Source organism: Gopherus flavomarginatus, chromosome 3 (assembly GCF_025201925.1).
Source record: "Gopherus flavomarginatus isolate rGopFla2 chromosome 3, rGopFla2.mat.asm, whole genome shotgun sequence".
NCBI classification, from domain to species: Eukaryota; Metazoa; Chordata; order Testudines; family Testudinidae; genus Gopherus; species Gopherus flavomarginatus.
In genome coordinates this window covers 76324438-76348951 of record NC_066619.1, presented here as the reverse complement: position 1 = coordinate 76348951, position 24514 = coordinate 76324438, and the positions used below count along the sequence as shown (strand labels likewise).

The 24514-nt window shown below is 41.7% G+C and overlaps 1 protein-coding gene across 3 annotated transcripts in view; it reads right to left on the bottom strand.

Moving 5' to 3' along the window:
• Positions 1-18815: 18815 nt before the first annotated feature.
• Positions 18816-24514, bottom strand: part of HSD17B4 (hydroxysteroid 17-beta dehydrogenase 4) — a 116679-nt gene continuing 110980 nt past the window's right edge. For all 3 annotated transcript variants that reach the window (XM_050945751.1, XM_050945752.1, XM_050945753.1), the window contains 2 exons: positions 21128-21255; positions 18816-19240 (listed from right to left, as the gene is read on the bottom strand). In XM_050945751.1, coding sequence (XP_050801708.1) covers positions 19151-19240; positions 21128-21255 — 218 coding nt within the window. In that variant the 3' untranslated portion in view covers positions 18816-19150. The remainder of the gene's footprint in view (positions 19241-21127; positions 21256-24514) is intronic.

Genomic DNA, 24514 nt, shown 5'->3' with positions numbered 1-24514 from the left:
GATGGAGACTATCTAAAATCATAGAACCATAGGGATTAGAAGGGACCACAAGGGTCATCTAGCCTGACCCCCTGCCAAGATGCAGGATTTTTGGTGTCTAAACCATCCAAGATAGATGGCTATCCAGCCTCCTTTTGAAAACCTCTGGTTTTTTGCACTTGGGTGGCGGCAGCATCTACCCATCCAAGGTCAGAGAGAAGCTGTAACCTTGAGACTTTAATACAAGCCTGGAGTGGCCAGTGTTAATTTTAAGAATCCTTGGGGGGCCCTCGCCTTCTGCACTCGGAGTGCCAGAGTGGGGAATCAGCCTTGACAGATGCCAATTGTGGAGACTTTTGCAACCTGCACACAATTCTAATAAGAACTGAATTGAAAGTATTAGGTAAAATGTGAAGCAGTTATCCACATGTCGCCCAGGAGCGGTGCCAGGGTTTTTGGTGCCCTAGGCGGGGGTCCTTCCACACTCCCGGTCATTGGCGGCAAATTCTGCAGCAGGGAGTCCTTCCATGCTCCTGGTCTTCGGGGCACTTCGGCGGCAGGTCACGGAGCGAGTGAAGGACCCGCCGCCAAATTGCCACCAAAGACCCAGAGCGCGGAAGGACCCCCCGCCGCCGAATAGCTGCCCCCCCAAATCCTGGTGCCCTAAGCGACCGCCTAGGTCGCCTAAATGGAAGCGCCAGCCCTGACATCACCCATATCAAATACCCTGAATAACCTATTTCCTGCTATCATAAAATCATATTTAAATGCCAATATAAGGATGAATACAAGAGAGGACAGTTTAGGGCTTGTAGCAATATTAAATCACACATGAGAAATTCTGAAAATAGACTAGTTTGTAGGGTAGGGGGGAAATTAGTAATTCATAACAGATTGTTACTCAAAATACATAAACAGAAAGAAATAATGTGATAAATTCTACAAAATTCATCCTACTGAGGCTGAAGAGATCAAGATAAAAAATTAATGAATTTATCAGTAAGGAGGAGACAAAGGCTTTCACAAGACTGGAATATCAACTACAATGCTAAATAAAGCCCGGTCACTCCATGAATCATTTAGAAATGAAAAGCCATGATGTAGGCAGCTATTTATCTGTCAATCAATCAGCATAAGTGTGACACAAAGTGCTTCATTAAATATGCATGTTAAAAAAAGATGGAGCCCAGGGACTAATAAGATGTTTAAGGCCACATTCTGCCCTCATGATGGCAATAATCATGCAACAGAGCAGAATTTGCCCTAGCACACCCAGGAACTCTCTAACACATCAAGCCCCAATGTCACTTTCATTTTTCTATGCCAGTTATGTTACTGCCAAGGTGTATTAATAATGCTAATCCTGAAATGAATTGCTTGGTAATGCCAAACTCAATAGCCATGGAGTCACAGATACTTCATTGTCTTCCATTTGTTTTTAATAAATCCCAAAGTTGGATAACTTCATGCCAAAATGAATAGATTATTTAATCTTAGTCTAACTCCAAAAACTTCAAAACAGTCTCAAAAGCTTCTTCAAGATATTGATTCATCAAGGAGTAGCTCACTTATCTGAGCACACTTTTATCACTGGTGGCATAGCACACTATTCTTTCAAAGATTCACAAACAGAAAGAAGCTCTTGAAATCTAGCTATAAATTTTATTAGAACATTCTGATTCTGAAGCAATCTGATGGTACACTGCTTTACGATGGCTATTAAGTGTCAGCTGAGTTGTACCTTTACAACCATTAAAAAAATTGAGCTCAATTTTGTTATCTTTCCAACCTTCACTAAAAGATATTCCTTTGAATATTTTGAGCACTGCACTTGTAAGAATCTTGGAGCCTAACTTGCTAAAGATGTTTGTACTGACACTGACTAGGAATTCCTGTAAATTACATTGAAAATTCTTGTAATAATCTCAGACATGGTTGAGAAACATCAAAACACCAGAATCTGATCACTGTGTTCATAATCAATTAGGCACTTACCAAAGGACACCAGAACGTTCAATACAGGTTAAATGACCAATCACCTTAGCTGCTTTTGGAAACCAATGTAGAAAATTAAATAAAAATATTTAAGGTTTTAAATTGACAAGAGCTAGGATTAAAATAATCACTGTTGCATTGAAATATGGGACTGGAAGTTGGTGGGACCATGCAGCCTCAGCTGGATGTGTTGGCAGGCTACAACAACTTCCTAGAAAGTGCCATGGGAGGGACACTCAAGTTTTCCCCAAGTGCACCACAAATAAAGGGCTAGAGTACCTACAGCTAGGAAGGGTGTTCGGAAGCCTGAAATAGGTTAGTTTGACTTGGGTCTGTATAGTGCAGTGCCAACACCTGAGTGGGAGTGTGATACCTGGGTCCATAAATTCTAAATCTAGGGTCAATATTCAGTGTGGACGCTCAAGCATGGGCATCCGAACATTAATCCTGTGGGACTCAAGTCTCACGGTCCCAGGCTTACACTGCAGTGTAGACATACCCTGAGACCAATACTCTTATTTTGGAAATAATGTAAACTTTAATGGCCACAAGTGGACAGGGGCTTGAGTTTACATCTCAGCATTCCTCAGCAGTGTTTCTATCAAATTGGGGTTTGGTCCAGTGCTAACTGAGGGTATGTCTACACTATGGGATTATTCCAATTTTACAGAAACCGTTTTTTTAAAACAGATTGTATAAAGTTGAGTGCATGCAGCCACACTAAGCACATTAATTCGGCGGTGTGCATCCATGTACTGAGGCTAGCGTCAATTTCCTGAGCGTTGCACTGTGGGTAGCTATCCCATAGTTCCCGCAGTCTCCTCTGCCCATTGGAATGCTGGGTTGAGATCCCAGTGCCTGATGGGGCAAAAAACGTTGCCACTGATGCTTCTGGGTACAGCCTCAACCCTCCCTCCGTGAAAGCAGCAGCAGCCAACCGTTTTGCGCCTTTTTTCCTGGGTGAACTGTGCAGACGCCATTCCATGGCAAGCATGGACCCTGCTGAGCTCAAGACAGCAATCATGGACATTTTAAACACCTCACACATTCTCGTGCAGTCAATGCTGAACCGGGACCTGCAAAGCCAGGCAAGGAGGCACTGGCTATGGCAGAGCGGCGACGAGAGTGATGAGGACATGGACACAGAATTCTGTCAAACTGCGGGCCCCTGCGCTTTGGAGATCCTGCTGGTAGTGGGGCAGGTGTGGGACGATTCCCAGTGGCTGCAAAACTTTCGCATGCGTAAGGGCACTTTCATGGAACTTTGTGACTTGCTTTCCCCTGCCCTGAAGTGCCAGAATACCAAGATGAGAGCAGCCCTCACAGCTGAGAAGCGAGTGGCAATAGCCCTCTGGAAGCTTGCAAAGCCAGACCGCTACTGGTCAGACGGGAATCAATTTGGAGTGGGCAAATCTACTGTGGGGGCTGCTCTGATGCAAGTAGCCAAAGCAATCACTAAGCTGCTGCTACAAAAGGTTGTGACTCTGGGAAATGTGCAGGTCATAGTGGATGGCTTTGCTGCAATGGGATTCCCTAACTGTGGGGGGGCGATAGATGGAACCCATATCCCTATCTTGGCACCAGAGCACCAGGGCACCCACTACATAAACCGCAAGGGGTACTTTTCAATGGTGCTGCAAGCACTGGTGGATCACAAGGGAAGTTTCACCAACATCCACATGGGATGGCCGGGAAGGGTTCATGACGCTCACGTCTTCAGGAACACTACTCTGTTTAAATGGCTGCAGCAAGGGAATTACTTCCCAGATCAGAAAACAGTTGGGGATGTTGAAATGCCTGTAGTTATCCTGGGGGACCCAGCCTACCCCTTGATGCCATGGCTCATGAAGCCATACACAGGCAGCCTGGACAGTAGTCAGGAGCTGTTCAACTACAGGCTGAGCAAGTGCAGAATGGTGGTAGAATGTGCATTTGGCCGTTTGCTGGCGCACATTACTGACTCGCTCAGACCTCAGCCAAACCAATGTCCCCATAGTTATTGCTGCTTGCTGTGTGCTCCACAATCTCTGTGAGAGTAAGGGGGAGACCTTTATAGCGGGGTGGGAGGCTAAGGCAAATCACCTGGCCGCTGATTACGCACAGCCAGCCACCAGGGCTATTAGAAGAGCACACCAGGAAGCAGTGCGCATTAGAGAAGCTTTGAAAACCAGTTTCATCACTGGCCAGGGTACAGTGTGACTGTTGTGTTCGTTTCTCCTTGATGAAACCCCCCCCCGCCCCTTGATTGACTCATTCCCTGTAAGCCACCCACCCCCTTCGATCACAGATTGCTTTCTAAGGAAATAAAGTCACTCTCGTTTAAAAATCATGTACTCTTTACTACTTAATTATAAAAAGAGGGAGAGAACTGACAAGGTAGCCCGGGTGTGGTTTGGGAGGAGGATAGTAGGGAAGGAAAAGGCCACCAAAAAAATTTCATAATAATGAGAGCCTTTTGGTTGGGCTGTCCACTGGGGTGGAGTGGGCAGGTGCACAGAGCCCATGCCCACAAGTTCTTACTCGTCTGGCAGGTGAGGAGGCTAAGGAACATGGTGAGGGGGGAGGGCGGTTATACAGGGGCTGCAGCGGCACTCTGTGACCCTGCTGCCGTTCCTGAAGCTCCACCATACACCGGAGCATGGCAGTTTGATCACACAGCAGCCCCCGAGTTGCATCCCGCCACCGCTGATCTTCATGCCACCACCTCTCATCTCGAGCGTCCCTCCTGTCCTCACAGTCACTGGCATCTTTCCTGTACTTTGCTACCAGGTCCTTCCACTCATTCAGATGAGCCCTTCCATTGCAGGTCACTTCCATGATTTCTGAAAACATTTCTTCTCGCATCTTTTTTTTCTGCCACCTTATCTGAGATAGCCTTTGGGACGGAGTAGGGAGGCTTGAAAAATCTGCAGCTGCATGAGGGAGGGAAAAAAGGGAGAGAAGTATTTTAAAAGAGACATTTTAGAGAACAATGGTCATACTCTTTCACGGTGAACAACACTATTCACCTTGCATAGCACATGTCTTCACTACAAGGTTGCATTTTGCATCTTAATATTGAGTGCCTGCGGCTTTGGTGTTACAGATCACAGACGCAGGTCCGGGCAGCAGAATTCGGCTTGCATGTGGCCATGGTAAGCCATTGTCTTTAGTCTTCTGCAAACTTCATCTATCCAGCGCCCTCCTTTCCCAAATAGCAAGCAAAGCCCGTTCAGTGCTGCTTCTTTCCCGTTAACGTGCAGCAGCAGAAACCACCTCGTGGCTGGTATCATGGAAGATCACTGCTAAACACCCCCTTCATCCCCCCCCAACCATGTGGCTGCTAGCAGGGAAGATCCCTGCTAGCCAAACGCGGAAAAGCTCAGCGCCAATCGGCCCCCCCATTTCCCCCGCTTGGCCAGCTGCAGGGAAGGATTTCTTTTAAGCCATTGACAAACAGCCCAGTAGGAATGGCCATCTCTGTCCTCTTACTTAAATTCCTGAATTTCAGCCAGGTTACCATGAATGATATCACTCTCCTGAGGATAACACAGCGAGATAAAAGAACGGATGTTGCAATCACCAGCAATCACCAGGACCATACGCAGCTAGGCTTTGTCATGCAATGATACCAGATTACTTGCTACATGCATGGCGTGGTCAAGTGTCCTACCATGGAGGACGGAATAAAGCAGCGCTGCCCAGAAACCTTCTGCAAAGGCTTTTGGAGTACCTTCAGGAGAGCTTCATGGAGATGTCCCTGGAGGATTTCCACTCCATCCCCAGACATATTAACAGACTTTTCCGGTAATTTTACTGGCTGCGAATGCATCCCAAGTCCTCAGGGCAAATTAACCATTAAAAAACGCTTGCTTTTAAACCATGTCTTATATTTACAAGGTACACTCACCAGAGGTCCCTTCCATGGCTTCATTGTCTGGGATAGTTGCTTGGGAGGGCTGGAAGGGTAATTCTGTCAGAGGAGAATAGAGTGCTGTGTGCTTTCTACAAGCTCGTCCTCCTCTTCCTCCTCATCTTCCCCATCCGCAGAATTGTCAGCCATGGCTGTGATTACCACCCCCACTTCGGAATCCATGGATGGGGTGGGGTAGTGGTGGCGGACCCCCCCCCTAGAATTGCAGGCAGCTCAGCATAGAAGCGGCATGTTTTCGGCCCTGCCCCGGACTTTCCGTTTGCTTCTTTGGTTTTCTGATAGGCTTGTCTGAGCTCCTTAACTTTCACACGGCACTGCACTGAGTCCCTGGTGTGGCCTCTCTGCATCATGGCCTTGGAAATTTTTTCAAATGTTTTTTCATTTCGTCTTTTGGAACGGAGTTCTGTTAGCACAGAATCCTCTCCCCATACAGTTATCAGATCCAGTACCTCCCGTGCGGTCCATGCTGGAGCTCTTTTTTGATTCTCAGGAGACTGCATTGTTACCTGTGCTGATGAGCTCTGCATGGTCACCTGTGCTGGTGAGCTCTCCACGCTGGCCAAAAAGAAATGAAATTTAAAAGTTCGTGGGGCTTTTCCTGTTTACCTGGCCAGTGCATCTGAGTTCAGATGGCTTTCCAGAGCGGTCACAATGGTGCACTGTGGGATAGCTCCCAGAGGCCAATACCATCAAATTGCGGCCACACTAACCCTAATCCGACATGGCAATACCAATTTCAGCGCTACTCCCCTCATCAGGGAGAGGTACAGAAATCGGTTTTAAGAGCCCTTTATATCGATATAAAGGGCTTTGTTGTGTGGACGGGTGCAGTGTAAAATCAGTTTAACGCTGCTAAATTCGGTGTAAATGCATAGTGTAGACCAGGCCTGAGAGAGAAGACTACCACCCTCTAAATTACTAACACAATTTCTGACAGCAACTAGGTACTCTTTGAAGGTCTTCCTTCCAAATAGTGATTCAGGCTGTTCCTGCTTAGTTTGAGTGATCTGATAGGGTCTCATAACAAGGCAAAGCTACACCAGGCAAATCTTTCTTCTTGTTCAGAAATGTATTTTTGTTTGAAACAAATGGGAAACAATTCACACAATGGTCATCTGATTCTTAGGGTTTCTTTTCTTTTCTTTTCTAGTTTTATAAATCTTTCTCCTCTGCCCCAGATACATGAAAAATGACAGTCAGAGCTGAAGTAGTAATAAATTCATTTTGACTCTGATTCGAGTTGGGAGGTTTATATTCTCTCTGACACAGCACCCAGGTGGCCTAATTTCATGTTAAAAAACCCACATTGCATTCAACTCTTCTTAAACTCTGCCACCTTTTATCATCACTTTCTAACAGTATTACTGCAGCGCTCAGCACTACAGCCTTCACTGACTGATTAGGTTACAGTAGACATTCACAACTGCACTGGTCAATGTTCCTACAAATCAAATTGCACTACATGCAACAGAAAGTGCATTGTGCAGAACATAGAGCAGTTTAGACCCAAAAAAAGGAGGAAAGGGAGATTGTGGGGAACACAAAGATCATAGTACTTTAACGCATAAGCCTCATGCACTTCATCTAGTGAAAACAGAATGCTGGGAGGAAATCATAATGTCCAGAACAGAGGAGGGGAGGGATAGCTCACTGGTTTGAGCATTGGTGTGCTAAACCCAGCATTGTGAGTTCAATCCTTGAGGGGGCCACATAGGGATCTAGAGCAAAATCAGTACTTGGTCCTGGCTAGTGAAGGCAGGGGGCTGGACTCAATGACTTTTCAGGGCCCCTTACAGTTGTATAAGATAGGCATATCTCCATATCATAAACATAAAAGGAAATACTTGTGTGCAGTTTTGAGATTAAATTTACTCAGAGACACTGAGTGACAGAAGCAGCAATTAAATGACTACATCACACAATACCAAGTTTAAATCAGCTTGGTGTGCCCACCACAGACAAGTTGCTGCCTGCAGTAGCTTTCAGGAAATGCTAAGGAAACTGTAGACCCAGGTGTAAAATAAAACACTGGTGTCACTTCAGAGCCTGGGTGAACCTTTTTGAATAAAATAAAAACAAACCCAAGTTCAGCTATTTACTGACACTGTTTTTTAAGTATTAGGCTCATCTATGATTCCTCATTGGGGCTGAGAGTAGAAACACAGTACCACAGTACTCACTGTATTTCTGACTCAGCCCAAAACTGGAAGTCCTGGGAATCCCCCAAGCAAGATCTGGCAATACTTCTATCACCACCCATGGTTCAGAGAAGTCTGAATGACCTTTAGAAGAAACATTTTAATGCTTATTCCAACCAAACCTCCAGGTCTTCCAAAGTCCCCCTGCCATCACTAGTCTAACATGTGAATATACTTTCATCTGAGGAGACCTGACAGAAACTCAGATTAATCCAGATCAACTTGATATATGTTTGAAAAATTTGGTTCAATGTATCAGAGTATTATGCAGAATTTTATCATCCCTCTTCTTTAGAGCTCTCACAATCTCCCCTTTTGATTATTTAAGACTTTGTAGCAGTGTTAATATTGATCAATAAAAAGCCCGTCAACTTTCTAACATCATGATGCTTGTAGTTAGGGAAAATGTGGGAGTGGGAATATTGTAAAGTGCCTTGTGCTCAATCAATGTCATAAAATTTAGACAGCTTTTCTACAAGTTGTCTCACCTTGTTCCGTTATGCTTTTAATAGATGTGGGGCCTCAAAGCATTTGATTAAGCATTCTATCTCTTGGATTTGAGGCAGAACTGAACCACACTGGAAAACAGCCACCAACTACAGAACACAGAAAAGAACCTGCATAATAGCTACTTACTCAAGCATGCCAAACTGCTTCACTGCACCAATTTCTGCATATGTGAAAAACCTAGGAGTGTGCCTAGTGTATGTGTGTGTGTGTGTGTATATATATATATATATATATATATATATATATATATATATATATATATATATATATATATATATATAGGGAGTCAGACATGCATAATCATATTCATCCCAAAACAACAGTGCTTTCAATGTTGACAGAGCGTACTGATAGGGTTACCAGGTGTCCGGTTTTCTATTGGAAAGTCTGCTCAAAAGGAGGCACCTGACAGTGTCTGCTCAGAAACACTGATTGGACACTGAAATCCAGTTAGGCACACCATCAGGGGTGGAGAGGCATGTGGGGTCAGGCTGCCCCCCCGCCCCTGCCCAGCAGCTGACCCAGGCAGGGAGTGGACAAGGCGGGACCAGAGCCTCTTCAGACCACTAGGACAGCTGTCTGGGAGAGAGCCTGGCTGGGGAGGGGTGGCAGCAGCCGGTTCCCCCCTCCCATCCCCCAGGCTCAGCTTCCAGTGACAGCAATTGAGTGAGTTGGAGCTCCCCCTCCCCCCCCAGCACGCTCGGCCCCTGTCCCTGGAAGCTGAGCCCGGATAGGGAACAGGCTACTGCTGCTCCCTACCCCATCAGGCTCTCTCCCAGGCAGCTGCACAGAACAGCAACTGGGAGCAGCTGCATCCCACTCCCTGCCCAGGCCTGGCTGCCAGGGAGGGCAGCTGAAAATGTCAGGGGGGAGCCGGTGCACCTCCTTACAGGTAACATGGGGTGGTGAGGAGGGGCAGGGAGAGCATGGGGGCCTTGGGCTGGAAGGGAGGGAGAGGTTCCAACACTCCTGCTGGAGTGCCCAGTTTTTAAATATTACAAAGTTGGCAACCCTAGCATACTGAAGGGACTGGGTATTCACATGGGGAGAAGGAATGTGTCAACAAAAAAGTAGGAGTCAAGGACATTGCGAGAATGCCAAGATTTAATGGTGCACCAACCATTCCTTCCTCTTACCCTTCCCAAGATCATGATCAGAAAAGATTGCTTCACCAGCACTTACCCCTTCTCTGTATGGGTCCTTATTCACTCCACAAGAAGTTAACCTTGTGGGTCCCTCTTTCAGAGCAGGTGATCTCAACCGAGCCAATTAAAAGAAGGACTACCTTCTCCCTTACAACAGGGGAGACACTAACAGGAGAAGGAAACCAGAAAGAGCTGGGACTGGTGGCTTTGGGTGGAGCAGACCAGACAGAGGAAGAGCGCCACATGGGACAAAGAACCAGGGCTGAGTATGAACTTGTATGTCATCTAGAGACTTTATTTTGGAGATTCTGAGGTCGGTTTGAACCTTTCCGGTCCTGGGTGTAGGTGCTTCTAGCCACAAGAGAGACTGTGCAGTATGCTTAAGGAGCCCACAAGAGGAGCTCAGCGGAGTAGGGTGCCACGAGGGGATGCTCAGGTGCTAACCACCATATTACAGGGAGAATTAGGTATATTTAAGTAATAGTCAGTTCCTCCAAGGCAGGGGTCCCCAACACGGTGCCTGCAGGTGTCATGGCGCCTGCGGGGGAATCTAAATGTGCCTGCATCCTGGCCGGCAGTCGAGCATCCGCCAAAATGCTGCCGAATTTCTGCAGCGTTTCAGCAGTGACGCCTTTTGATGATGTCGCTTGTCCGCAGCAAGTGGTGTCATCGAGAGGTGTGGCCGCCGAAACGCCACAGAAATTCGTTGGCATTTCAGCGGATGCTCCACCTCCGCTATGTACCTTCATCTGGCACCCGCCAGACAAAAATGTTGGGGACCACTGCTCCAAGGCATGATATTTCAGACTTTTTTTAAAAAATGGTCTCTTATTTAAAAAAACACCATGTCTAAAATTAGATCATTGAAATTTTAAATGCTGTTTCTGGGCTTGTCTACAAAGGGACACTCAGGAAAATTAATCCAAATTAACTAACAGTATGAATTTAAAGTGGATTAGTAAAACTGAATTAAACCCTTGTGTGCATTCAGAATTTAAGTGGCCTTAATTGGGTTTACTTTAAGAGTCTTGACTGACAGATGGCATTTTTGTTTCTTCTACAGGAAGCATGGCAAGATGGCTTGGCATATAAAGAAATTTGAGAAAAGGAGAGCAGGGTAGATTTAATATGGGGGTTTTAATTCCCTTTTTATTCTAAGGTTGCCACTTTTCAAATTGGTGAGCTTTATGTCTTATTCTTTTTTACCTCGTTAATTTTAAAGCAATTCTGACTATGAATGCACTTGTCAACATCTAAAGTGCAGTTATCACTAACTCCTAATGATAACTGGTAAATGTAGTGAAATGCTCAGGAGTAACCTAATTAAGAACAATTCCAGTGATTTGAGGCATAACAATCAGCACAGGGCCAAGCTGAGGCTAGTACAGCACAAAATCCTGTATGGTCTTATTTTCATTTCACATCCATTTCCCCTGTTTTATTTAAAGATCATTTAAAAGGTGACAAGAGGATGCAAATCTGCAGGATTTCTATTTGTTTTCTGGAAAGTGAGATGAATTGCAAACCAGAAATAAGACCACGATGCAAGAAGCAGGAAAAGGCAAAATAAAATGTAAACAGTTCAGATAGAGAGCATGCGGATTTTAATTTGACATGTTCAACACAGATTCAAGTACTCCTTAAAAATAACAACTGGATTGCCATCTACAGATCATGTAAGATCACTGTTTATATGGGGATTACTTACTTCTGTGTTCCTGCCATCTCCCCATCCCAATCATGGGTCTAAAAAAAGCAAGTGCATTAGCAGCTATACATACAGTGAGCAGTATGCAATAATTTGTGCTTTTGCCTATACATCACCTTCCAATTTACATAGTTGAAGCATTCTAAAAGTATCATACAATAAATAACCCAGTCTGGAAATTTCACACTCACTCAAGCAAACTCACACTCACATTCACTGGTGGTTGACAGGCTACCATGATAAAGTTTCCAACAAGCATGATTTTTAAACCTGTTTCACTCACATCATGGAAATTCCAGGAGTACTAGTCAAAAGAAAATTGAAATGCCTCATTGCTAGTGGACAAGATGGTTGCATACTTCAGGGCAATGCCACACAGGTCTAGCAAAGAATGAAGTGATCAGCGGAGAAACTGCCTTGGAGGAAAAAGCTGCTGAAGGAGACTAGCTGTAATATATCCCCTCCTTCCCTAGATGGATGCTACAAGACACTGGTAGATGTTAGTGCTGAATGCCCAGAAGGGATGTAAAAAGCCAGCCTAGATGAAAGAGTGAAAAGAAAGATGTGAAACATGACATCTCACCATAGACTAATATTTTTTTCTGAACAGAAAAATAAGACAATCATTTTCCCCACCAGCATTGGAGCCTACACAAACAAAAACAAAATAACCCAACGTCCAAGGATTATCCTAAATGTCTTTTCTTTACGATATTTTGTTGTATTTAACAAACTTAAAGTCATAAAACTGATAATCTTAACAGTTAACAAAAACCTCTGTGAGGGATTACTTTCATCATCATCACAGAAGAAAATACATCACTATAGCTTTAGATTTGCTGTGTGAAAATATTACTTTCAGAAATAGAAGGGCATACAATACATGTAACAAAATGAGAATAAAGGAAACTTGATGGTGGTACAGTCAAAAACATATTTAAAGTATCTTAACCCTCCCGGATTACAAAAAGATACAAAAGTTAAACAGCCATATTCTAGCCACAGAAATGCAGTCATATACAACTCCTATCGATGATATAACAGTTTTCCTTCATGTAACCTGCCTGTAACACTATGGCAAACTCTGTGAACCTATATAGAGATGCAGGGCTTTTCTGTGGGGGCATTTGGTTACCAGGTGCTTCTACCTAGCATGAAAGTACAGTAGATTTACTGCTGAGTCATACTAACAGGTGGATTCAGTTAGCCTCAATCAGGATATAAAAGGAGGAGCAATAGGAACTAGCCAACGGGACAGAAAGTTTTACCTGCAGAACCTAGGAACAAACGAAGCAGGAGGAGAAAGCTAAAAATGAGGCTTATGTCAGGATTTTGTTTCAGATGTCGATAAAGTTGAACCCCAGGACAGGAGTTGACTATTTATTAAGAGCAGTGTGGGAAATCCAACTACTTATGCAGTTTGAATTTTGAAGTTAATTTGAGAAGAATTTAGCCCAAAATAACTGAATAGCCCATGATGCCAGCCTCCATTGCCCACTTGTTAAATTTTCAAATAAGCTCTTTCACATTTTCTCCCAGGCCACCCCTCATACCTGGAGAAGCTCCCTGTAAACATCCACAAAAACTCATCATCCACTGCCTATTACGTTTACCAATAGTGTCTCACTGTTCCCTTGTACTACCCCGTTTGTCTATATCTATCTCCCCTCTTTCCATATCCTAAGATTGAGTCTGGAACCATTTTTGTTCAATGTTTGTGCAGCACCTAGCACAACTCCTAATGATAACTGGTAAATGTAATGGTCCATGACTGGGCTCCTAGGGGCTATGATAATACAAATAATAAACATTTAGAGGTTTATACAGTGATGTAAATTTTAAGTTCTACATAAAATACATAGCTTACTGAATGCCCATGTACTTTGACTATACCAGCTATCCTTTACCTATAAGCCTGCCTATCTTCTTGAGTGCCTTAAAAATATCCAGGGGCGGTATTTTAATGAATTTGGAGAAGTGGGCATTGGCAAACACCTACTTTAGAATATACCTGGGTATGGCTGTGTACCTGCATATAGGCGTTGCATAATGGACCTTGTTATGCACAGGAGAAATTTTACTGTTTTTCCAAAACTAATAATATGGCTAGTTTGTTTGCTAGTTTGTTAATGTAAGAGAGACCCTGCTGTATTTGCCATGAAGACCACTTGTAAAAAGAAGCTGTGCAGTATTTTTAGAGCTTCAGCCCTAATGATATCTGGCAATTATTTAGCTGGAGAAAAGGTCACATAAAGAGTGCTTTAAGGGCACACTTTTCACTCATCAGCATTAGATGGTCTTCTTAGTACGTCTGACAATATACTTGTTCTGCTATTTTCCATCTATTCACTGCATAACATATAAAAAACACACACTGGTTGGCATATTTCAGCTTTCTCAATGGCTAGTAGAAACCAGTACTTGGATATAGTTGAACCCAGGTAAGACTGGAGTATTGCTGCTCAGAAGAGAGGAACGCTTAGAAGCAAGTGATTCCTCTGTAATATTCCCCATAACAGCGGGCATCTACTCTCAGATTGTTAAATTGGTCTACAGCTTTGGATCATCTTTGAACTCCTTAATGCTATGATCTGCTTAAATAGCCACAGCAGCAAAATATCCCCATTTCTATCTGTGGCTAGCTAGAACTTTGCAACTCATCCTGTAGGACACAGCAAATCTCACATACACACACATTCATGATTATGATGGTTCAAACCTAGGAATCAAGCCTCATACGCTGAAAAAACTAAACAGGTACAAAACCTAGCAGCCTATCTGCTTAGCAATTTAGGTCACTGTGAAGAGATTACCACAGAGTTTCTCTCCCTGCATTGCTCCCTCGCACACACACTGAAGAGACCCCAGTTCAAGGTTTCTGTCCCTATAATGAAAGCTGTCCATTGAACTGGCCTTAGTTGCCTAGATTGCCTCTCTATGCAGATCCTCTCACAACAGCTGAACTGGAACAATTACATTGTAGACCATTAGACAGGGCTCATGAGTACAGAGCTTTCAAAGGCACTTGACTTACACTACTCACCTCACAAAGAGACAAGATTGACCATGGACCTTACTCATAGGCACCGGCTCTCGGGGTGCTCCAGGGCCCAAGCACCCACCGAAGAAGATAGGGAGTGCTCAGGACCCACAAGCCACAGTCATAGGCGGCACATGACTCTTGCGTTTGGGGAGGCTGGGTGTGAGTGCTGGAAGCTCCCTAGAAGTGTGTGTGGGGGGATGCACCAGAGCTCAGATCACGACCTTGCCCCACACTCAGCTCCAAGGCCCCACCTCTGCCCGGTCTCCTCCCAGGGCCCCAACCCCACTCCACCTCTCCCCCGAGCAGAGCCATCCCTTGGGTACAGCTAATCAGGGTGACTGCACCCGGCCTCACAGGCAGCAAAGTGAGGCAGGAGGGGTGAGAAGGTGAACGGGGAAGTGAGCGGCAGGCAGACAGGGGGGAGGCGAGGAGGCGTCCCCCTACCAGAATCTCCCCCTCCCTCCCAGCGCCTTCTGCCTGCCACAAATCAGATGTTTGGCAGCATAAGGAGGTACTGGGGGTAAAGGGGTGGAGCTAGGATGCAGCATGCTCAGGGGCGGAACTGGGTGGGGAAGGGCAGGGCAGGGGTGGAAGCAGCAGGGTGGGGATGGGGCAGATAGGCACTGAGTTTCTAATGTCCAGGGCCCCATACCTCCCTAGGGAAAGTCCTGCCCGAGACCCCCATGGTGCCCCCCACCCGCTCCTCTTCACCCCCTAAGATAGACACATATTCAATAACTAGAATATGAAAGAAGTGTTTAAATATGCTGAAAATAGCCTCCCCCCCAAAACACACACCCCTTCAAAGCATCCACTTGCAAAAAAAAAAAAAAAAAAAAAAAAAAAGTCAGTGCCTGTGACCTCACTCCTAAGAAGCTAAATACAAAATTAATTTCAACTTCTTTCCCCCTCAGTAGACACATAAGCACAACACAAAGGATATATCCAATAGCTATAATAAGAATCAAAGGCTAGAAGCTGAAGCTAGACAAATTCAGTCTGAAAACAAGGTGTAAATTAACTACTGGAATAGTTTACCAAGGTTTGTGAAAGACTCTCCATTGCTGGCAATTTTAAAATCAAGGCTGGATGTTTTTCTAAAAGACATGCTTTAGTTCAAACAGGAATTAACTCAGGGAAGTTGTATAGCCTCTATTTTGCAGTTCAGCCTAGATAATCACAGTGGTCCCTTCTAGCTGAAAAAACTATAAAATTTATAACTAGAGAAAAATCAATGTGTTGTGTGTGTCTAACAGTTTAAATACACACCAACTGAGCATTCTAGATCAAAGGTTTATCATATAGCAGGCAAAGACGCATCCTTTGCAATCAATATTTAGGTACATTATTAAATATATCATTTTCTTGTATACACTTCCATCCCTTTGTGACATGTTTGCCTCACTATTCGTACAATAATTACTAGCACTCAATACTTTGATATGTTCTCTGGTTATTTTATCTCTGAAGTAGTTTGAGACCTTTTTATGAAAGATGCCGGAGAACAAGGATCGTTCTAAATGTCTCACTGAGTGTGATTAGTACTATGCAACAAAAAACCACTGATAGTACTAAGCCATTTATACACAGAAAGTGTCATGTACAGGAAATAAATATAAGCAGCTGATAGATTTTACCTCATTTAGTACAGATTTCATTGTTTCATCTATTGATGTATGGACTTATATTGGCTTCTGTTATTTCCTAGTTTTAAACCTTTCGGGTGTATGAAGCCCTTTCTCAAGTCATGAAGGGATCTGTCCTCTTTACATAAGCTAGCTAGCTGAAATTTCTGTGTTATAAGCTTAAATTGGAATTGGGATACTTGATATTTTGTGTATTAACATCCTTTGAAATGTGATTGAACAGGTTTTTTTGAGATTATAATCTGTATGTTTGTGCTTTTTAGTACAGATCAGGTGCCAAGGATAAGGTACAAATACGCATCACAAAGACTTTAATGTAGTTTGTGATCACAAGAGTTTTATGCTCCTTGAAAAAGCAACATTCAAAACAAGGGCATCTGTTTTAAAACTCAAATGGAAATGGACTTGACATTCAAAGTTGGGGGAGGGGAACCAGTATTAGCATAAACTGGCTAAGAGCTTTGCAGACTTCTACATCCCAATACACTGTTAATGACTTGCATGCACCATCTCGGCTCTTCATTCCTGAGTGGCTGTGGAGCAGAGGCTGCTCTCATTATGTCTAGCTCAAGCCAATGTCACTTAAAAAGAATCCAGATCTGAACTGCCTCATGGACACTACATGGCTGCCCTTAGGATAGGTTCTAAAGAATATTAGCATGTATAATTAACTGCTATACACAAACCATTGTACCCCAGCAGCCAGTCTCTAATAAGAGGAGTTTCAGTTTCTGACACTGAGAAAATCATATCATTAATTCAACCGAAGTTGCTTAACTAATGCTAAATAGAAGACAAGCTTGTAAAACAAAATGTCAGCCTCAGACATCTTCAGCAATTTGACTAGGGTCCATGCAACTGTCTTCTTCTGCCTCCATCTTTGCTGCAATAGAAACTGTGGATTAAGGAAGGGAATGATTCAAGAATCTTACTGTATATAAGGGAGCAAAAAATACTTCCTGGGAATCAATTTTTTCATCTGTTTATTGCAAAGAGAAAGGTCAATCATTGTATAATTAAAGCTGCTGCCTAATCGGAAAGAATCCTCTCTCTTTTCATCCAGCGATGCCACTGTAACACAAAAGAAGAGCCTACAAACGTAGCAGGTAGGTTGGCTGACTCTCGCCATATTTTTGTACATTAGGTGTTTCTGAACCAGACTACTGAATTGAATGTGACATACTAGCTGAGACCATCTCTCTCAAGTTAGAAATATGGATCAGGAACACTTTTTAGATTTCTTATTCGTGGGTGTGTTTGTCTATAAAATCGATAAACACAGATTCCCTTCCATCCCCATCCTAAATTATTAATGTTATGGAATACTCTGAGTCTTTCTTTCTTTCTCCACCCTTGCTGCTCTCTTTCTGCTACTGGTTCTCATTCCTCTACCATGCCTTCCTATCATGGTATTTTACTGTACTTCATTCACAGTACAGAGGATAACTACTTTCCTGTTAGTTTCACTGTTTTATTGATTAGCTTGAGAAAAGATAGTCTAAGTATTATATCTGGTATCTCCACAGCAACTCCAGATTGTTCTTCTGGATTCATCTCTATCCCATTTTGTAATATACCTAGCTTTCAGCAGAAAGCAGGAACTTCTCACTTAGCAACTACTTCTTGTTCTACCATTATGCTGGCCCTAAAAAGAATGATTTCACAAAGGGGAGGTTGACTATTGTGAAGCCTTTGGTGTTGCGAGATAGACATTTTCAGCACTTAACTCATGCAGCATTAATTACAACCATGTAGCTTCATCTGACCCAATGAGCAGATTGCTGCAGCTGCTGAGCAAAAGTCATTGCAGAGTTGGAGAGCGAACGCAAAAGACTAAACATTTAACTTTGGTTTGTAAAGTGACTCAAAGCAAATGATTATAAAGAAATTCCAAATCAATGTGAAATACAGAGCTCTCATTTCCTCCACCTAATGGCAAGCTCTTGCAGCAACAGGTGTTAGTGGTATTGACAACAGTACAGAAGCATGCCTACACACTATTTAAATATGAAACGTCCCTGTGGTACAAGGTAACTCACTTAACCCCTTGGTTTCTACCTTTTATTGTAAAAACAGTTGCTGAGAGGAAGGCATTATCCTCCTTCCTTATGTGTTATGATTACTATACCGTTGCAAGTCTTGACTTAACTTGCTTTGCAAGTAAATAAAATTAACAATCTTTCAAGAACACAAAGGAAATTAAACAGTTGATCAACTTTCTTTCTCGCAATGCCCCTCCTGGTTCAGGACTTGAACCAGGTCTTTTTCCAACAGTGCATATTTAAACATTCTATTATCTTTAACATCTATAAACCTTTCAAACCCGCAGCATGAACACCACCTAATTAATACAATAAATGGCCTGTACTGAAAGACACTGAAAATTTGCGTTTAATTGGCACAATGGTAATTAATAGTAAATTTCTCTAAACGGCAGACAACCTGAATGTGGTGATGTACTGCAAAGTTCAAAGAGCTTTCTTGCCTACAGAAGATATGCAGACTATATGTAATAAATGAAACCGACTTCAGGCTAACTGCTTCTTTAAGACATTTACAGGAGGCCATAATAAACCATCAAATATACCAACTGCAAAAACAAAACCTTCAGATTCTTTGGCATTTTAAACATCAGACTTAAGCAGTATGAAAGGATTACAGACAATGGAAAACAGTGATGCAGGAAGGAGGTATCAAAGCATTTTAATGACTTAATTATCTTTATAATTGATATAGAAATATGTATTTTGTAAGAACTATGCAAGTTTTATTTAAATGAAGTTACAATATGAGAAAATTATGATTCAAACCTGTACTGAGGAACAGAGAAAAAGAGTGTTAAACAGATTTATATCAAGTTTTTGTATCTGCAACAATCAAGGAAACATATTAGCAATAAAGTGAATCAGAACATAGACAATAAGAAATGTGCATAAAGATTCAAGCTCTGTTTCTGAAATGACAGCCATTCCTGTTCTTCTTAGGGGACCATTGAAGTAGGCCATCTAGCAGTTCAGAGTTTGGCATAGTCTTTAAGAATCATCTCCAGCTTCTGGCTCAGCATGATGTTACCTTTCACTTTTAGTTTACCAGAAAAAAATGCCTATAGGAAGCAGAGGAGGAAAAAAATAATTTTCTTCAATTGTTCACCTACTTCTCAAAGGTCTGTTTTAAAAAAAATGAACTACAGCAGTAGAGTGAGGTTTACTTTAGACAAGTCTTACAGGACAAACCTCACCAGGAATGTCCATTAGCTAAGCACAGTAGACATTTTAAGCCTCATTATATAACACCACGAATCACAAACACCAAGCTTCTTGAAGCATACAGGGATGGAGAAGGTTAGTGGTAAATGGAGAAGTGCCGGTGGTTGAGCCATTTCTGAGGGCTCAGCAACATGGGGAGCATGCTGGTAAAAGCTGAGCTTCTCCAGTCTCCAATGTCAAAAGTTAACAACTACACAGAGGCGAGGCCCCAGTCCCGTCTTACCAGACCCTCTTGAGTTCAGTGAGTGCTAACATCACCCCACTGCTGCAGGTGAGGAGGATAGGAAAAGGATGACTGAACCCTACTCAAATTTACACATGGTCAGCCAGGGTCTCCATTTTTAAAGGAGTTAAAAAGAAAAAAATAATCAGTCAGTTGACTTTTTTCTAAACACATTTACAATATGCAGTATGCAGGGGAACACGCACTCGTGCAACCAGAATAATCAGTCTTCGAGCATTTTCACTGAAATTCCAATATTGCATATTTGTAGTTCTGCTCCTGATTTGAGACTCTTTATAGCCAGTTTAAATGTGGTTCATAATTTTTATGACATTTTAAAATGTGTTTATTTAATCAATATTGCTGTACTTTGGTTTTGCAATCTGAAGGTTATATGAAAGCAAACAAAATTCTGGAATAGCATACTTCTCCATATTCCCATTAACATAAAGATAAATTCAAATAAGAAACTGATGGAGCCAGTAGTCCAAAATATAAATTGGTATCGTGAACGTCTTCAGGTGGAAAGCCCCTTCTCTCCACAGAAACTCACAGGTGATACTATGTCTAACAGCAAATATTGTGCATGAAATGCAATCACTTTAATCCTTAGAATACAGAAATGCATAGATTGTCATAATCTTGTTTGTTTAGACCTTGTGCCTGCTATATATAAAGGTCACAAAATATTTGTACTGTATATTCCTACTGCTCATGCAATATATAGGAATTATATACTAGTCAACATTGTTAGCTCCAAATTTTAAATTCAAAATCCTTGTTAATTTCAGTCCTGTTGACTGGGATCAAAGGTGAGCTCTCAATATATTATGATGAGCTAATTAAAAATATCCATTTATCTAGGCTATAAACTGAATTATGCTAAATTTGAGACACTTAACTTGTATAATATTTGTTTTTAACAACAAATGAGTACTTTTAAGCATTTAGGGAGGAACATTTGCAGATGCTCAAATACAGACTCCTTATTATGGCCCTTTTTTAATCTCCTCCCCTAAGTGATTTGCCTTATTTAGGAAGATTTGTGCCTAATTTTAATAGATTTGTGTCTCATTATAATGCAACAGAAATCCACAGGCCCATGACAACAGTAATAGGCCTTTCTTCTTTATTATAGTCTTAATGTACAAAACATGGGTATTAATCTTGCAAGTCAGAATATTATTACATGCACAAGGTTGATACAAGTTGCTTAGCTAAGATTTGCACAGTGGTATGTGAGATCTCTCTCTTCACTTACAACAGGAAACTGTAGCATCTCATACACCAGTGTGCGCCATTTTAGGAGTGAGCACTGTACTCTATACGGCAGCACCTTTCACAGACACTCAGTATTTCAGTCAGATTACTGGCCTACAAGCCAGTCTTTTCTTCTACATTAGCTGCACACTAGAAATTGTGCTACTTCAAGAATGTCTCCAAGTTAAATGAGTAATATTTCACCATGAGACTGAACATCTCTACTTCACAATGCCTTTACCTTTTGTGGATTAATCTTGCCTAGGACCACCTCCATGAAGTCTTGATCCGAAAGGGTGAAAGTAGTGTCAGCAGAACCCTGTGCTGGCCCCCGATACACCTCACCAGAACCATTCTTTAAGTCAATAGCTGAGGAAAGGAAGTAAAGTTAGTTTTGTTTTTTAAAAAAAGGCAATAGAAAGAGCCATGTACTGTAATTGATTCAGATTAATTTGTCTAGCCTCATCTTCCAGCCATTGGATCATGTTATATCTTTCTCTGCTAGACTGAAGAGCCCATTTTCAAATATTAGTTCCCCATGTATGTACTTTTAGACTGTGATCAAGTTATCCCTTGATGTGCTCTTTGTTAAGCTAAATAGATTGAGCAATTTGAGTCTATCACTAAAAGGCATGTTTTCTACTCCTTCAAGCCTTCTCCTAGCTCTTCTCTGAACCCTCTCCAGTTTATCAATATCCTTCTTGAATTGTGGGCACCAGAACTGGATCCAGTATTCCAGGTTACGCTCAGTTTACCAGGTGATCCAGATGGCTCTGAATCAGTGACCAGTTCTATTGTTTACCAATCCTTTAATTTTTTTGTCATCTGCAAACTTTATCAGTGATGATTTTATGTTTACTTGCAGGTGATTGATAAAAATGTTAAATAGTGTAGGGCCAAGAACCAGCCCCCAAGAGACCCCACTGGAAACACACACACTGAATGATGATTTCCTGTTTCCATTTTGAGATATCAGTTAGCCAGGTTTTAATCCATTTAATTTTTAATAAAAATGATTAATTACTATTACATGCTATGTCTGTGTCTAACTTTTGTGTTACCAGCCTTTTGGGAAATCTGTTTTTTTAAAACCAAACAGAATATTAAGGAAACTCAAAAGATATGCTCTTCTGGTAAAAATACCTTACAATGAAAAATTGTGTTAGATGTGTGCTAAACTTGGTATTATAAACACTCAGGAGTAAGACTAGCAATGAATTTTAAACTGCACTTTGTTAAAAAATTATTAGTTTTTGCAATTTTTGGAAGGTGGGGAAAAGGATGAGAGGGGGATTTGAAAGATACATTTCCTGATAAATACATACCTGGATTACCAGCTACGAAGTGGGGTCATTTTATTCTGATGAATTAATAAAAAGCTAATCATAAAACCTCCATAATTATGCTATTCTTCTCTAATAACTACTGTTACCTGCCATGATAAACAAAGATCTACCAAGCATGAGTTGATAGGTTTGAGGCAAATAAATTATTCTGCCTGATTAATTAGTGTTTTCCTACTGTGGACACAGATTTTTTGATCTTCAGGTAACAGTCTAATTTCACAGTTTGACAAAGCTTTTCAGATTTCTGCAGAATTCTGTGATCTTCACTTGGTTAAATCTCTGAGCCAGCAGATTGTATGTTTAATATTCAGATAGCAAATGACATACAGCTGTTCTCATAAAAATCTACAGTTTAGATGAGTTTAGCAACTATGGTCCAGAAAGATTAAATGTGATGTACATGTACAATACAATAAATCCTATTATTGGTTAGCCACTACTCTTTTCTAGGACCTTTTGTTCTGGCCAGCCCCATCCACCCAAAAGATGTGCATGATCATGATCTCACTGTCAAGTACATGTACAGTATAGTTAGTACTGGAAATCCTTATTACAATTTTGAAAGGGAAATAATCTTTAGCTAGGGAAGAGATTAAACTGCTCCCTGCCAAGAAAGCAAAACACATCTGTTTAAGGAGGAGCAGGTGGGCAGACTTTGCTAAAGACTGAGCTATCTCATGTTGGAAAAAACAAAACCACAGTTTTCAGAAAGTTTCCAATTCAAGTCTCAAGTTTCTGTTCAAAGTGCTTCAAAAAAAATCTAGATTCAATTTTTTTTAATACATGATTTTTAAGGAAAAGGAATCACTTATAGTTTAAAAAAGCTTCATATTAATTTTCTTACACAACAATTGCAAAAAGTAAATGTAAACAACAACAAAGGCAATATCCACACAACATTTTTTTAAGGTTTTGCAAGGTACTGTATATTACAACTGAAGCAACTCATATTTTTGTAATAAAGTTCTACGTATTTTTAGCACATGGGCTTGTGACCCTTTCATTAAAGACAGCATTATTAAAATCTGTGTTTGCAAATTTTGATCACTTTATAGAGTGTTTTCCTTGATTTAAAGAGTATATTAAACTTTGCAAAATCTCTCTCCTCCTGTTACAAAAAGCCAGAAATTCCTCAAAGTGTCTGCAGCTTGAGAGGCCTACTTCCCCAAACAAAATGCCCTGCCAAAATAATCTACTAGAAGACACAAAGGTCAGGTACTACTTTGCTTGGTTAGAAGATTATGATGACAGGATGTGCTTTGTCAATTCATTTTCACAGTTTGCAAATTCCCATCCAATCCCCTTGCACCCCCAGCAGTGTAAAAATAAAATAATTGTCAAGTTGAAGTTTGACATTTTTAATTACAGAGTCCCAGCAGTTTCACTCTTGTGAAGACTTTGACAGTTTTCATTACTGACCGGAAGTTAACCCTCTACTAAATTCCTGGAAACTGCTTTCTGAATAAACCGGATCATGTGTAGCCTCCCCGCAAAGGAGAGCTGCTTTAAAAGTTTGGGGCAAATCCAACAGACTGTGTTTGAGGGATAATAATATTTTTAGAAAGTGATGATCTTTTCATTTTTTGGAAACTGTTCTAACATCTGCATGTCCACTCATATCTACAAGCAAAATCAAATATCAAGTTTGTCATTTACATTAATGCTGAGTGGGAAATGGGCACATGGGACAATTACTACCCACTTGGAACACACAATTTAGTTATCCATGCATGTTACGACTTAAGAAACAGGTCTGGTGAATATCACCAATTCTGCAGGGTAAAAAAAAAAAGCGGGGGGGGGGGGGGGAGGGGGAGAAGGCTCATGCATCACAAATGGAAAAAATCAGAGAATCCTTGATTAAACATCAAGATAAAACTTATTTCCCTGTATGTCTCCAAACAGTAGGGAACAAAACTAAAAAGAGGAGAACTAGTATCTGCACTAAACCTTAGGCAGCTGGGTGCCAATTTGCTTCAAATTAGATGAGCAAAGTGGTCAGATTCTGTTGCCTTGGGTCAACCCTTCTCAATCGTTTGTAGACCTGCAGACAGTGGTCAGATACACTTAGATCTAATATGAAAATAATAGGCCAGGTTAAAATCAAGTTTCATCACCATGTTACAAATATATCTGATTAACAAAAAGATTGTTTATTTTTTCATTTTCATTATTTGTTCTATTTGTTTGCTTTTTGCATTTAACTCAATTTGGATAACAAAACTAGAGGAGAAACTAAGCTAGGCTAGCTTTACTTTTTCTATGTCTATCTATGTCAATTT